We start from the raw sequence: 12,089 nt of genomic DNA, 5'->3' as shown, positions 1-12,089 counted from the left end.
ATGGAGGGAGTCCTAAAATGGAGGTAAATATACCAAGGTTATGAACAGAGAATCAGAAAAATTCAAGGTCCTTGGGGGGGGGGGGGGGGGGGGGTGATGATGTCAATGTAACATGCTGCTGTGTAGTTGGAGGGCAGGGGGTATAAAGGGTACATAGAAGAAAATGTCATGTAAGAGAATGGGGGTTGGTTGGATGTTTTATTCTGGATTGTTTGGCTACAGTTATGCTCAGATAGAGAGGGTAGGATTCTTGTGCACATTGTGTGCAAGGAGTGTAGGGAGCATGGTGGTGCGATAAGCTGAATCTGAGCTGTGAAGAATCTCTGTTATTCCTAGCTTATGTTGTTTGCACTCCAGCATGGAAATGTTCTTGCCGTGCAACAGTGAAAGCCTCACTAATAGCTTTCCTTGATCGATCTATGGTCGAGTGGTACATTTGTGTCTTTGAATTGTCAGTTAAAGTTTGGACGTTTTGTGTGACAGGTTCAGGCCCTGCCAGCCCCGTCAGCAAGCCCAGCGCACCCTCCGACCTGTTCATCATCCCGCACGAGCGCGCCGAGGTGGAGGCCATCATATCAGACGCGGTGGAGGTATACTGGAACCTACGACGCTGCGGGGAACCCTGGGAGACGGCCACGCCCCCACCTAGCTACCTCTCCCAGACGGACTCACAGGGGGGAGCGGCGGGGGAACAACAACACATGGAGGGGATGGTGTCAGCCAGTCGCCGCACCTTCAAGCACCTGGTCTTCGACCTGACGGGCGAGATCGTGCGCGACATCTACAGCCACGAGGACGACACGGAGCCCCCCGCCTGGCAGAAGCCGTCGGCCAAACGAACGCGCTACTTCAAGGGCCACAAGCCGCCCAACACCAAGGACGACCTGATGCCAGTGGTGCAGTCCACGGTGACAGACATCCTGGGCCTCAACGGGTCGTCGGGGCGTTACCGCGGCAAGGTGGCCAACAAGTGGCTGGTGCGCAAGAAGAAGGACCATGTGGACGCCATCCTGGTGGAGGAGCTGAGGGAGGAGGAGGCGAACTGGATCAACTACGACAGCGACGAGCTTGCCGTCAAGATGCAGCTGACGGACACCATCTTTGATTCCCTGCTGGCCGACACTGTGGACACCGTCAACAGGGTGTATGCCAAGAAAAAGCTGCAGCGTCAACAGACGTCGTGAGAGGGTTGTGACCGTGTGTGAGTCAGCCTTTGTCCTTGAACCCTGGGCTCTGCTGTCGCTTCCTGACTGGTAGTGTGTGTGCGAGTGGAGTTTGCACGGGGAGTGATACACTTGGAACAGAGATATCTGAGTTGGCAGAAAGTCGTGCACATTGCGGACAGTTTTATAGCGTGGTGGGACAGTTCAGTTATTGGGTGGACGGTAGAAGCGAAACACATAAGTTTTGTGTTGGAAAGCAACGGGAAACATTGGTGAAGACAGGCTGTGTGATGTTGGACAGTAGCATTGAACGACGAATGGAAGAGTGTGCAAGCACTGAATGTGGAGACAGATTTGCTTGAATTTGAAGACTGTTTCTTCCAGTACCCCTCTGTTTACCCAACAGTACATTCGACGGCTGGTTACAGTTTTCTGGCTGGAGATGGAACGTGAAGGCTGCTCGTAAGTTGTAGACACCATGCTTGCGTTATTCCAGGTCTGACTTATATATATATATACAGCATATATTGGATTCAAACCAGAGCTGATAGAGTACTTGTGTTAGAAAAGGATACTTGTGGTCAAGACAACTATGTGAGAAAGTGAGTACAGGTGCCAGTTACAATACACAAGCTGCCTTGTAAGAGATGCACGACACTGACTAAACGAAGAGATTGAAATTATACAGATAAAACATGTGTGCCTTAACGTTTCTTCAAGAATCCAAAGCTCCTATGAGTTGAACATAGGCACTTTTGATTGTACAGAGAAAATACATGATTGCCTTCGGTAGTGCAACTGGTTTATTATACTTTATAGGACATGGATTTAAATGAGAACCTCAAGGATTATTCTGACATTTAAACGAAAGTAGACCATCGTCGATTCATACGATTGTACAGGGAGAGAAAATGTTAGTGTGAAATTGTTATTGCGGTTTAGATCTGTAATGGTCCTCTCACCTGCTTCTTGTTTTAATTTGTTGCTGTTTGATTATGTGGCCGCTGGACACATATTTTAACAAGTACAAGAAATGTGTTGCGAGAGAAGGTTGTCTAAAACCAACCAGTGTGTACATTTTGTTTGTGGACTGGTTTGTATTGTAAAGATGTAGAAGTTCCACCCATGACTGGAAACTATACTCCTGAGGTTAGCGAGTATGGTTAACACTTTGTGTACAAGTGCATTGATCTTGAAAGTATTTTGCTTTTTTTTTTGTAATGACTAATTATATATTACAAATTCATTCCACACTGATTTTGTTCAATACGTGACGTATATATATATATTTGTGTAATCAATCATGAAGTTGAATTTGATGTCAATTCTTCTAGGGCAGTGTTTGATGATATGTCGTTGATTGCTAATTTCTGAAGGTAAAATTAAAAGAAGCTTCCACTGGAATTAAATGGTGCCTATCTGCTGAAAGTGCTGTTATTTGTTGCCAAGGAAACAGCTGTAATCATCCACTCAGCATGTGTTTCATAATAGTTTGCTTGTCATCATATACATGTTTATATCTATCTGTATCAGGCTGCTGCCTTCCATCTTCAGGTCTCTTTACATATCAGCAACATTCTTTAGTGGACAGTATTTTGCGATGATGCCTGTGTGTGCTTGAAAAGAACAACAACTTAGTCATTCACAGTATTTTCAATGTAACAGCAGTCATTTATGTCAGATATATCTGTGATACAAAATACAAGTTACAAGTCCAGCACCCTTCTTTTCTAAATACTGTGCATTTTGTGTTTGCTCAGTCTTATCTTTGAATCTCTGTGGAATTTGAACAGGCTTGCTTTAAAGTCAGAGAGCAGAAGAAAAGGTTATTCACTTACTGGTTTAAAACAATTTCCCATAGACAGAGACAACTTTATTATCTAGAGTGAGAAATTCATATGTGGTACATATTACAACTTCAGATGTGAAAACACTGAAAACAAAACATTGGAAGCGACAACCACATTTTTTCCACATTAGATTGGACTTTGTAATTTCACACCGGAGAAAGTTAAATTATTATGTATCGATTGGACATTGGATTTCCCTTCTTTGAGTCATGTGACGTCAGAGGCCGACAAAACTTTATAATTTGGTGTTTCAGGTTGACCGAAACTTTAAAGGAACTTCAAAACACACGTCATGCGTGTTTGATTGCATGTGTGTGTGCTGTTCAATGTCAAAACAACAACAAAGTCAGTACATGACGTGTGTTTTGTAGTTCCTTTGAAGTTTCGGTCAACCTGAAACGCCCAAATATGAAGCTTATGTGTTTGATTCATGATTGCATGTGTGTGTGCACAGGAGTGTGTGTGGGCTCGTTCAATCGTCAAAACAACAACAAAGTCATAGTACCTGAAAGGAATTCGATCGATACATAAATGTTATTTGCGTGTTTGACCAAAATATGACATTTTACACAGATCTCGACAGTCATTGTTCACCTCGACCGCTATCGCGGTCTCGGAGAACAATGACTGTCTCGATCTGTGTAAAATGTCATATTTTGGTCAAACACGCAAATAACGTATAATATTCATAAAATTCATCCACTGGTGGGACCTCAGATTACAAATTGTGCCTCAGTGTATGGCATCCAGTGACTTTCTCCTTTGTTTGTTGCTAGGTTCTGAAGGGGTGTTTGTGCTGTGGAAAGCGGAGGGCATGAGTGTGTACATACATGGTTATTTATTTATATTACCCGACTCCAGACTGTAAAATGCTGGACATGTCTGTGATTAGATCTGAATACTCCAGGCAGTGTCGCTGTGTAAATGTGTCTGTTCAGTTCTTTTTTTCTTGTTTCATTTTCATTACTTTATTGTCCCATCGCTGGGAAATTCAGGTCACTTCCTCCCAGTGGAAAACTAGCAGCAACAGAGTCGCACTACCCCGGTGTGTGTGTGTTTAGGTGTAATCAGCCACCTGCACTGATGGCAGAATGACCGAGGTCCTTTACGTGCCACAGTGGTAACACAGGGGTGGAACATGGATACCGTCTCTGAGTCTCCACATAAAGTTGATCCTTCCCGGCCCAGATTCGAACCCGTGAACCTCGGATCACAAGTCCAGTGTTCTACCAACTGAGCTACCAGGCCCCCATGATTTGTTTCATTCAGATATCAGCTTGTCAAACAACTGTTGCACTGTGTTCAACAGACACGGTGACCCTATCTTGCAGTAAAGATTAATTCCATTATTAAACATTTTGTGTACACACTTGCACTCTTTCTTCCTTTTGAGTTTGCAGAACACGCTCAAAACTTAAGTTGAGGTCAGCTTACGTTTTGGGGAAGCAAAATGATCTTATGTTTGATTATCTGTTCCTAATTGCCTGTTTAGTTGTCTTAGTTGTGACAATGATGAACCAGCATAGTTCTTGGTTCTTTATGTCTGTGTCATTCAAAGCTTCAGTTTACATACCATATTGTCTACTTATTTGACCATTGAATCATTTCAAGGAGGCTTCTACAGTACTTGTATTCAGCTGCTTTTGATATTTTGTGTTTTATTCTTTTGCCTTAGTTTTGAACATACAAGCTGCCACTGTTTGTAAAGTGGGCATGCTACAAAATATGGAAAGTAATATAGGACACTGATAACGTTTGGTTTAACCCAAACTGTTGTTACAATTTTTGTTTAATGGCATACAGCTTACATTCTTCAGTTTCATTCAGTTTCGAAGAAAATTCATCAATTTAGGTATGTTGTACGTTTTACACCTTACGTTCTCCAATTTCATTGATTCAGTTGAGGGAAAATTCATCCATTTATGTTATTATGTCCACTGACCTGTAAACGAAGTGTGATGCATGGGTGAAACTGTGAGATATCGATGAGAATCATAAAGTGTTAGTGGATGCCTGTCTGCTGTTTGTAAGGTGACAGTTAAGGAGTGAGTGTGACGTACCAGCCTGCCAAACTTTTTATTCCGTCCAAACACAGCCGTGCTGTTTCTCAGCCGTTTTTATACAATATATTCTCTTGCGCGTCGTAGGCCTGCAGGCACAATATGAAGGTGGTAGAGGCTTGGCATCACTGTAACGTTGTGTGAAGCACAGTGGAACCCCCCTTTTAAGACCTCCACAAAATCAGAGAAAAACAGGGTCTGAAAAAGGAGGGGGTCTTAAACAGGGGGCACTTGAACAGAGGTTTATGAACAAAAGGTCTGCAAAAACAGGGTCTTAAAAGGGAGGGAGTCTTAAAATTTGGGGGTTGTAATAGGGGGGTTCCACTGTATAGTATGTTCACTTGTATTTAATGTAGACATTGTAAACACAGTGTGGGACAACTAAACACCAAAGGAACAAAGCCTTAAAGCTGGTGTTCTTATGTATTTCTTTAACTGGCTCGCACACAAATTCTTCAAACCAAAAAAAAACAAAGGGGAAGTAAGCACTGGCAATAAAGACAACAAGAGTAAGTGAGAGCTGTGCGGAACCAGTCTCTAGCTGGGACCTGAGAGGGACCTGAGAGGGACCTGAGAGAATAAGAAACATTCAAATCCAACAGATGACTTTCTTCTCCATACTTGCCATGAGACAAACTATGATTCTCAAAGAAACAGAAGACAATTTTGTTTGTTTGTTTGTTTGTTGGTATCCCATCTTAACTGAATGTCTCTTCAGGTATGAGAAATTGCAAACACACACACACATGACTAGTTTAATTAGGCCTAAAAAAAAAATAGGTGTGGTTACGGTAACCCGACCTACCCTATTTTTAGGGGCCGACCCTATAACTTTTTATTACATTTGTCAAAAACAAAACAAAAAAAACAAAAAACCAGTGCAGAAAACGCAATGAAAGCAAAATCGCCCGAGTCGCACACTTATTTCCCTGTCAAGTAGGTTTAATTTGTACACATTAGAAAAAAAAGTTAAAAAAAAAAAAGTGATTGCCTACCTTCCTACCCTATTTTTTTTGGCTATGTTACCGTAACCACACCTATTTTTTGGGGGGGCCTTAGTTGTGTTTTTTCTGGCCTGTGAATTGTTAGCATTGGTTGCACCAAACAAGGAGATGATGGAAACAAACTTGAAATTAGTTGTATGCCTTGAGCATGCATGCTGAAGAGAAGTACATTCTCTTGTATATGACTAAGTGCCAAAAGGTGCGCACGAAAAGCGGACAAAGGGGCTAAAAAATAAAAGTTGACAAACACGACTGATATTGTGATTTTTGTTAAGACAACAGATGCTGGAACCCAATTACGAAAAGAAAAGATAAATTTACCCAAATGATTTTACAAATAACGATAATTTTGTTCGTTATATCATTCAAAACGGCACTGAGTCATAGCATTAAGGTTATCTCGCACGTTTTTAAAGCTAGGGCTTTGAAACTTGGCACACAACCAAAGTATAATGACCTCCAGGTATGGTGCACATCACACTAAACAACATTGAATTTCAAGGTCACAGCGAGGTTAAATTTCCTTTGCAAACTGGAAAATTGTCGTTGTCACGTCTTACATGTTTTAATACTAGATCAGTTAGACTTTACATACTTCACATACTTTCAGCATTTTTATAAAACCTCATTAAAAGTGACCTGCTTGTTAATCTTTGTCAAAGTTCAAGGTCACAGCGGGGTCACATCTGGTCCAAATGTGGAATATTTTCAATTTATTCAGCGCGTTTATAGCACGAGCTTTGAAAATACACACAGTTCTAGTGTATAATGTTCACACACGATTAAAGTCTGGTTGAAAAAGTCAAGGTCACAGCAGGGTCGCGTTGAGGTCAAACATATACATTTTTCAATGAGGTTTTCTCATATGTTTTTGAAGCTAGGGCCTTGAAACTTGGCACACTACGCAAGTTAAATTAAACCTCATCAAATTCCAAGGTCACAGTAAGGTTAAAGATCCTTTAAGGATATTTTCTAAAAAAGGTGACCGCCTGGTTAATGTTTGTCAAATTTCAAGGTCACAGCAGTGCCATCTGGCTTAAACTTTGAAAAATTGTCAATTTCTTCAACTAGTTTTATAGTGTTTGAAGTCATTCACACATGATGAAAGTCTGGTTGATAAAATCAAACGTCAAGGTCGCAGCGGGGTCGCATTGAAGTCAGACACATACAATTGTCATTTTCACGAACGCCTTTTAAGCAACACCTTTGAAACTTCACACATTCCAAAGTTTTGATGTTGTTTGGTTATAATCAAAGTGTGGTCAATTTCCATGATTGAGAGCATTCAGAGGGGTCAAGTTGAGGTCACACAAAAGAGATTAAATTGTCGACACAACAGATGAGACTGGCTACCACTGTTTATTTTAATACACTTTTATGCAAATTTTAAATTGTGTTCAACCATATACACCAAACTCACCCAAACTCCTGAAACATCCAAGAAAAGGAAAAATGTGTCCAAGCAAGGAAAAACGCCATTTCTTCAAAGGCTGGAATAACTACAGAGGCAGCCGCGTCATTACACACAATGCAATTACGTCATACATCATACATTTCTATGAGTCATGTAGAATGGAATGGTGGCATGTGCCTCTATTCTAGCTAACAACAAAGCTGAAAAAATGAATATTATCTGTTTGTTTTGTTTGTTTTACCCGTACGAGACCTTTCTGTGACCTTGACATGTGACAAGGATCTACCTTAACTTCTTTAAGTCGGAGTTGAGAGTTGTGTGATGTTTGAAGGCTCTCCCTTTAAAAAAAACTGAGATAATGATGCATTTTCGTGTTTTTGATTTGCCCATGTGACCTTGAGATTCGACAAAGGTCAACAAGACTTTAACCGTGTATGGAGGCTATTAAGCCCAAAAATGTGAACTTTCAAGGTTCTTGCTTTGAAAAACTCTGAGAAAAAGGTTATGTTTTTTTTTTTACCCACACGAGACCCTGCTATGACCTTCACATTTCTCAAGGATCAACCTTGAATTCTCCATGTTGAACAATCATTAAGCAAAAGCGTTGTTTGAAGTTTGAAGGTTCTAGCTTCAAAAATCTCTGAAAAAATATGTTTCATCCGTTTTCTGAACCACATGTGACCCAGCCGTGACCTTGAAATCTGACAAGGGTCAACAAGACTTTTACCATGCATGGGGGCGATTAAACCCCAAATGTGTGTGAAGTTTCAAGGTTTCAACTTAAAAAACGTCTGAGAAAAATATACATTTTCCTTTTTGGACAATGTGTTGCACGCAAGACAACACGACAAACGCTCGTGTTATCATTCTTTTACTTTAAGGTCGACTTGCGTGCCCGCTCTTTCGCTAATCTCAATTAAAATTCATCTTAGAAGTTCGGTTTTATTACGCTTTTAATTAAGAAGATTAAACTAAGACAACAAATAGTTAGTTTTACCCATTAAACTCGATAAGGTAGTGACATTTTATGTTGAACGCAAGAAGGTGTCGCACGCAAGATCTGAAAAGATGTTGACGACATAATTTCAACACTTGATAGCGCAATCGTGGTTCGTGATTTCTTCACAAATTTTGAACACAGAATGTGTCACGTGGTTCCGTAAATGAAGTAGATCTTTGTACATGTAAATTTTGTTTTTAAAAGAAAATAACCGTTAATTACCGAACATTTTGTCGCACGCAAGATATGACGAAATTTTCAAATCGTTTTCAAAAATGCTGTTCAAAAGTTCTGCAGTCTTTGCTGGATTACTTGAAAGACAGCAGTTTGATACACCGTTATCGCTTGACGTGTCGACATCAATTCCAGAGTTTTTGAAAAAGAAATTTAGTAAATATCTGCGATTGAAAAATGTATGCCGTGATGACGAATCATCTTGCGTGCGACACCTTAAAATTCGGTTATCGAAAAAAAAAAATTCTCTCGAGATTTAGATTTGACGTTTGGTCTCGTCTGTAAAGCGATGTTTCAGGCATTCAATCAAACTAAATGCAATTCATTTGTGCTTCTTGTTATTTTTCTGTGGCATATTCAAAACACGAGGTATCACGATGTCCTTTTTCAGATGGCCGGTTTTGGCGTTATTTTTGACTTTAAACAAAGATAACTTCAAAACCGTTCAAGTCAGACACACGAAATTATGTCCACTATCTCTTCGCACATTCATCCACACACACACCAATTTTCAGCAGACACACGTTTTTAGAAACATTTTTATTGTAAAACAAAGTCGTCTTCTGTTCTGTGAGCACCTTTTGGCACTTAGTCATATATATACCAGCCATGGCCTGTTACTTACTGCTTTTTGAACTGTGAAATGTCTGTTTATTAGAAATCTGCACATGTTATGGGATGTATTAAAGATTGTCTTACCTCAATTTGTAAGTACAGTAGCATAGCAAAAAGGTGTACAACATGTCAGTGTTTTGATTCCTGTTTAATAACATTTGATACGGCGCCAGATTTCTCTGGAACATTTTCCCCTGGTTTCATGTAACATACATGTAGTTAGAGACTGTAAAAGTGCCTGTAGTGAATTGCAGAATTTGAACTGGCAGAGTAGCTGATTGAGACAGATATATATGTGAAATGAAATAAAATGCTGAAATGTATCACTGCTTTGACAGCATGTGTTTTTTCTTCTTTCTTTTTTTCTTTTTGCTGGGAGGTTGTTTGATCTGTTTGTTTTGTCAATCGTCTTATTTGTATTCGAAAGAAAGAATTAATGGCAATGTCAGGTACAGATAACTCACATGTGATGACAGACAAGATAATTAAGGAAAATGCTCAGCTTTCAACGGACCTCGGTGAAAAGGATAAGAAATTAAATTAAATTAAATAAAACTTCTTGGACCTGTCGGTGTTTGCATACAGACAAGACTTTGTTATAGCAGAACAATGATATGTTTGCAAACAGTCCATTCACTGTAAAAGTCTGTTTGTAAGAAAATAAAAACAATTCATTTTGCGCAAAAAATAAAACTGCAAAAGGGCACGGTATACATGTACCACACACATTTTTATTGTACATACTAACATAGGAACAAACATTTTCCTTGGAATGTTAGGAGAGAGACTGAAACCTGAAGAATTAAGGTTTGTCAGAAGTACATTAAACTAGTGGTATTTCATTCACTTGTGGGTTTGTTGATAAGGTCAGTGATGTGTTTTATTGGCAACATTCAGCATTTTATTCATCAGGGCATTCATTTTAGAGAATATGTATCTGACTTTGATGCCCTGTGATCTGTAAGGTATTTTGTAGCCAACTGTGCTGACTAATCTGTCAAGATTATTTTTATACGCTAAATGTATGGTATTTATTCAGCCCCTCTTTGACACAAGCAAGGTTATAAAAAGATGGAAAATAATTCATTCGATAATTATGTTGTCACTGGATGATAAATAAAACAATTTCAAAGCTAAAATTTGTGATGGAGTGTGTGTGTATGTGTGAGTGTGTGCGCGTGTTTGTGTGTGAGTGTACGTGTGTGTTGGGAAGGTGAGAAGCATTTCTACTCCCCTCCGAAGCCTGGCCCCAGTCGATGGGTTGAACTTGTGAAGGGATATTTGGAACATTCTTGTTTTTACATTCAGTCAAGTATTGACTGAAAGTTTTAATTAAGGCAGAGAGAAAGGTTTGGGCTCTTACCTTACATTATTTTGAATAAAAAAAATGACATGAATTTTACTGGTAGATGTTGAAGTTTGTGAGACTTGGTCTGTTGACTTGAACACCTGCCAGACACTAAAACACTTGCTGCACGTACATTGCAATGGACATTCCTAATGAATTATAGCTTCCTTATAACAGATAGCAGTGATCTGGATTGGTTTAAGGATATCTTAACGTTTTTTTTTTATTAGTTTCTTTAGTTTCTTGTTGTGCTTCAAATCATGTTCCCATTGAACTAAAGTAAAAAATCTGATACATATTTGAATGAGCGCTTCTGGGGTGATAACGCGAGACAACTCCTGTGATCTTGCCGCGAGGTGGTGCCAGTTACCAGCCAAAAGAAAGGGCATAACCTCACCAGAACCGACCATTGTCTGTTTACCGTATAAAATGCAGGACTTACACACGAACTGTTAACAAACCGATATGCTATTTGGGACCAATGCAAGTTTTTTTCCTTTCTCGTGTGATCTTGCCGCGAGGTGGCGCCAGTTACCAGCCGAAAGAAAGAGGGGGCATAACCTCACCAGAACCGCCCATTAGTTTGACTTGCACACTATGTTATATAAAAACGTCATCTTTCTTTGAAGTAGATTGGGCTTTTATAATAATTCGTGATGGCCTCTTCACCAGTCCATATTAGGCGCACAAGTTGTTAATATTTCTTTGTTTAATTTAATTTTTGCTAGAAGTCTATGAAAGCAAACTCGCTCTAATTAGGCTAAAGCTTAAGCATTACCTGAAGAGAGAACAACTACAACAAAAAAAAAAGAAACTTCTTCGCGAGAAAACCAGCTACCGGGTAGTTATCAGCATGAAACAAAAGGTGGTCTATAATTCGGGGCCCTCCCTCAATATACTGTGGTCTGTTGATAAATGCTGATTAAAGCCTCATGACTAGTAGTGATACCATGCTGCTTGGTTGGCGGACGCATTCACTGATTCAGTGATGATTGACTCGACGACTTGTGAGCTTTAATTGTTGTGCCTATCTCTGATCTTTCATAAACTACTCAAACGCTTTATTATTTTGAAGAAGAAGAGAATATAATAAAAGAAAGAGTTTAGAAGGAGAAAAAGAAGATTGACAGATTTAAATAACAAAAAAAGAGAAAACAAAAACGCAAAACAAAAATAGTGAGAAGGCAAAGAATGGAGGATCTACTTTGAGTGCAACTGATTCGTCCCGAACTACTCCGGTTTTGTTTAAGTGTAAGCTCGTCTTTATAAGAATAGCCTCGATCATGAAGTAAACAACAGACAAAGAAGAATGGTTTTCGTTAGGGTCCGCGCAAGCAGACGATGCTTTACACGTGTCAATGTTTACTTCCGGTGCAGCGCCGCCGCAGACACGTACACTTC

At 39.8% G+C, this 12,089-nt stretch overlaps 1 protein-coding gene across 1 annotated transcript in view; it reads left to right on the top strand.

Moving 5' to 3' along the window:
* LOC138947963 (centrosome-associated protein 350-like) overlaps positions 1-5,568 on the top strand; it is a 166,629-nt gene extending 161,061 nt beyond the window's left edge. The window contains exon 40 of the mRNA XM_070319486.1: positions 484-5,568. Within this exon, the coding sequence (XP_070175587.1) occupies positions 484-1,184 (701 nt within the window). The 3' untranslated portion in view covers positions 1,185-5,568. The remainder of the gene's footprint in view (positions 1-483) is intronic.
* The last annotated feature ends 6,521 nt before the right edge of the window (positions 5,569-12,089 follow it).

Source organism: Littorina saxatilis, linkage group LG15 (assembly GCF_037325665.1).
Source record: "Littorina saxatilis isolate snail1 linkage group LG15, US_GU_Lsax_2.0, whole genome shotgun sequence".
Taxonomy (NCBI): domain Eukaryota; kingdom Metazoa; phylum Mollusca; class Gastropoda; order Littorinimorpha; family Littorinidae; genus Littorina; species Littorina saxatilis.
Note: the sequence above shows the minus strand (reverse complement) of the source record. Positions and strands in the feature narration are given on the sequence as shown.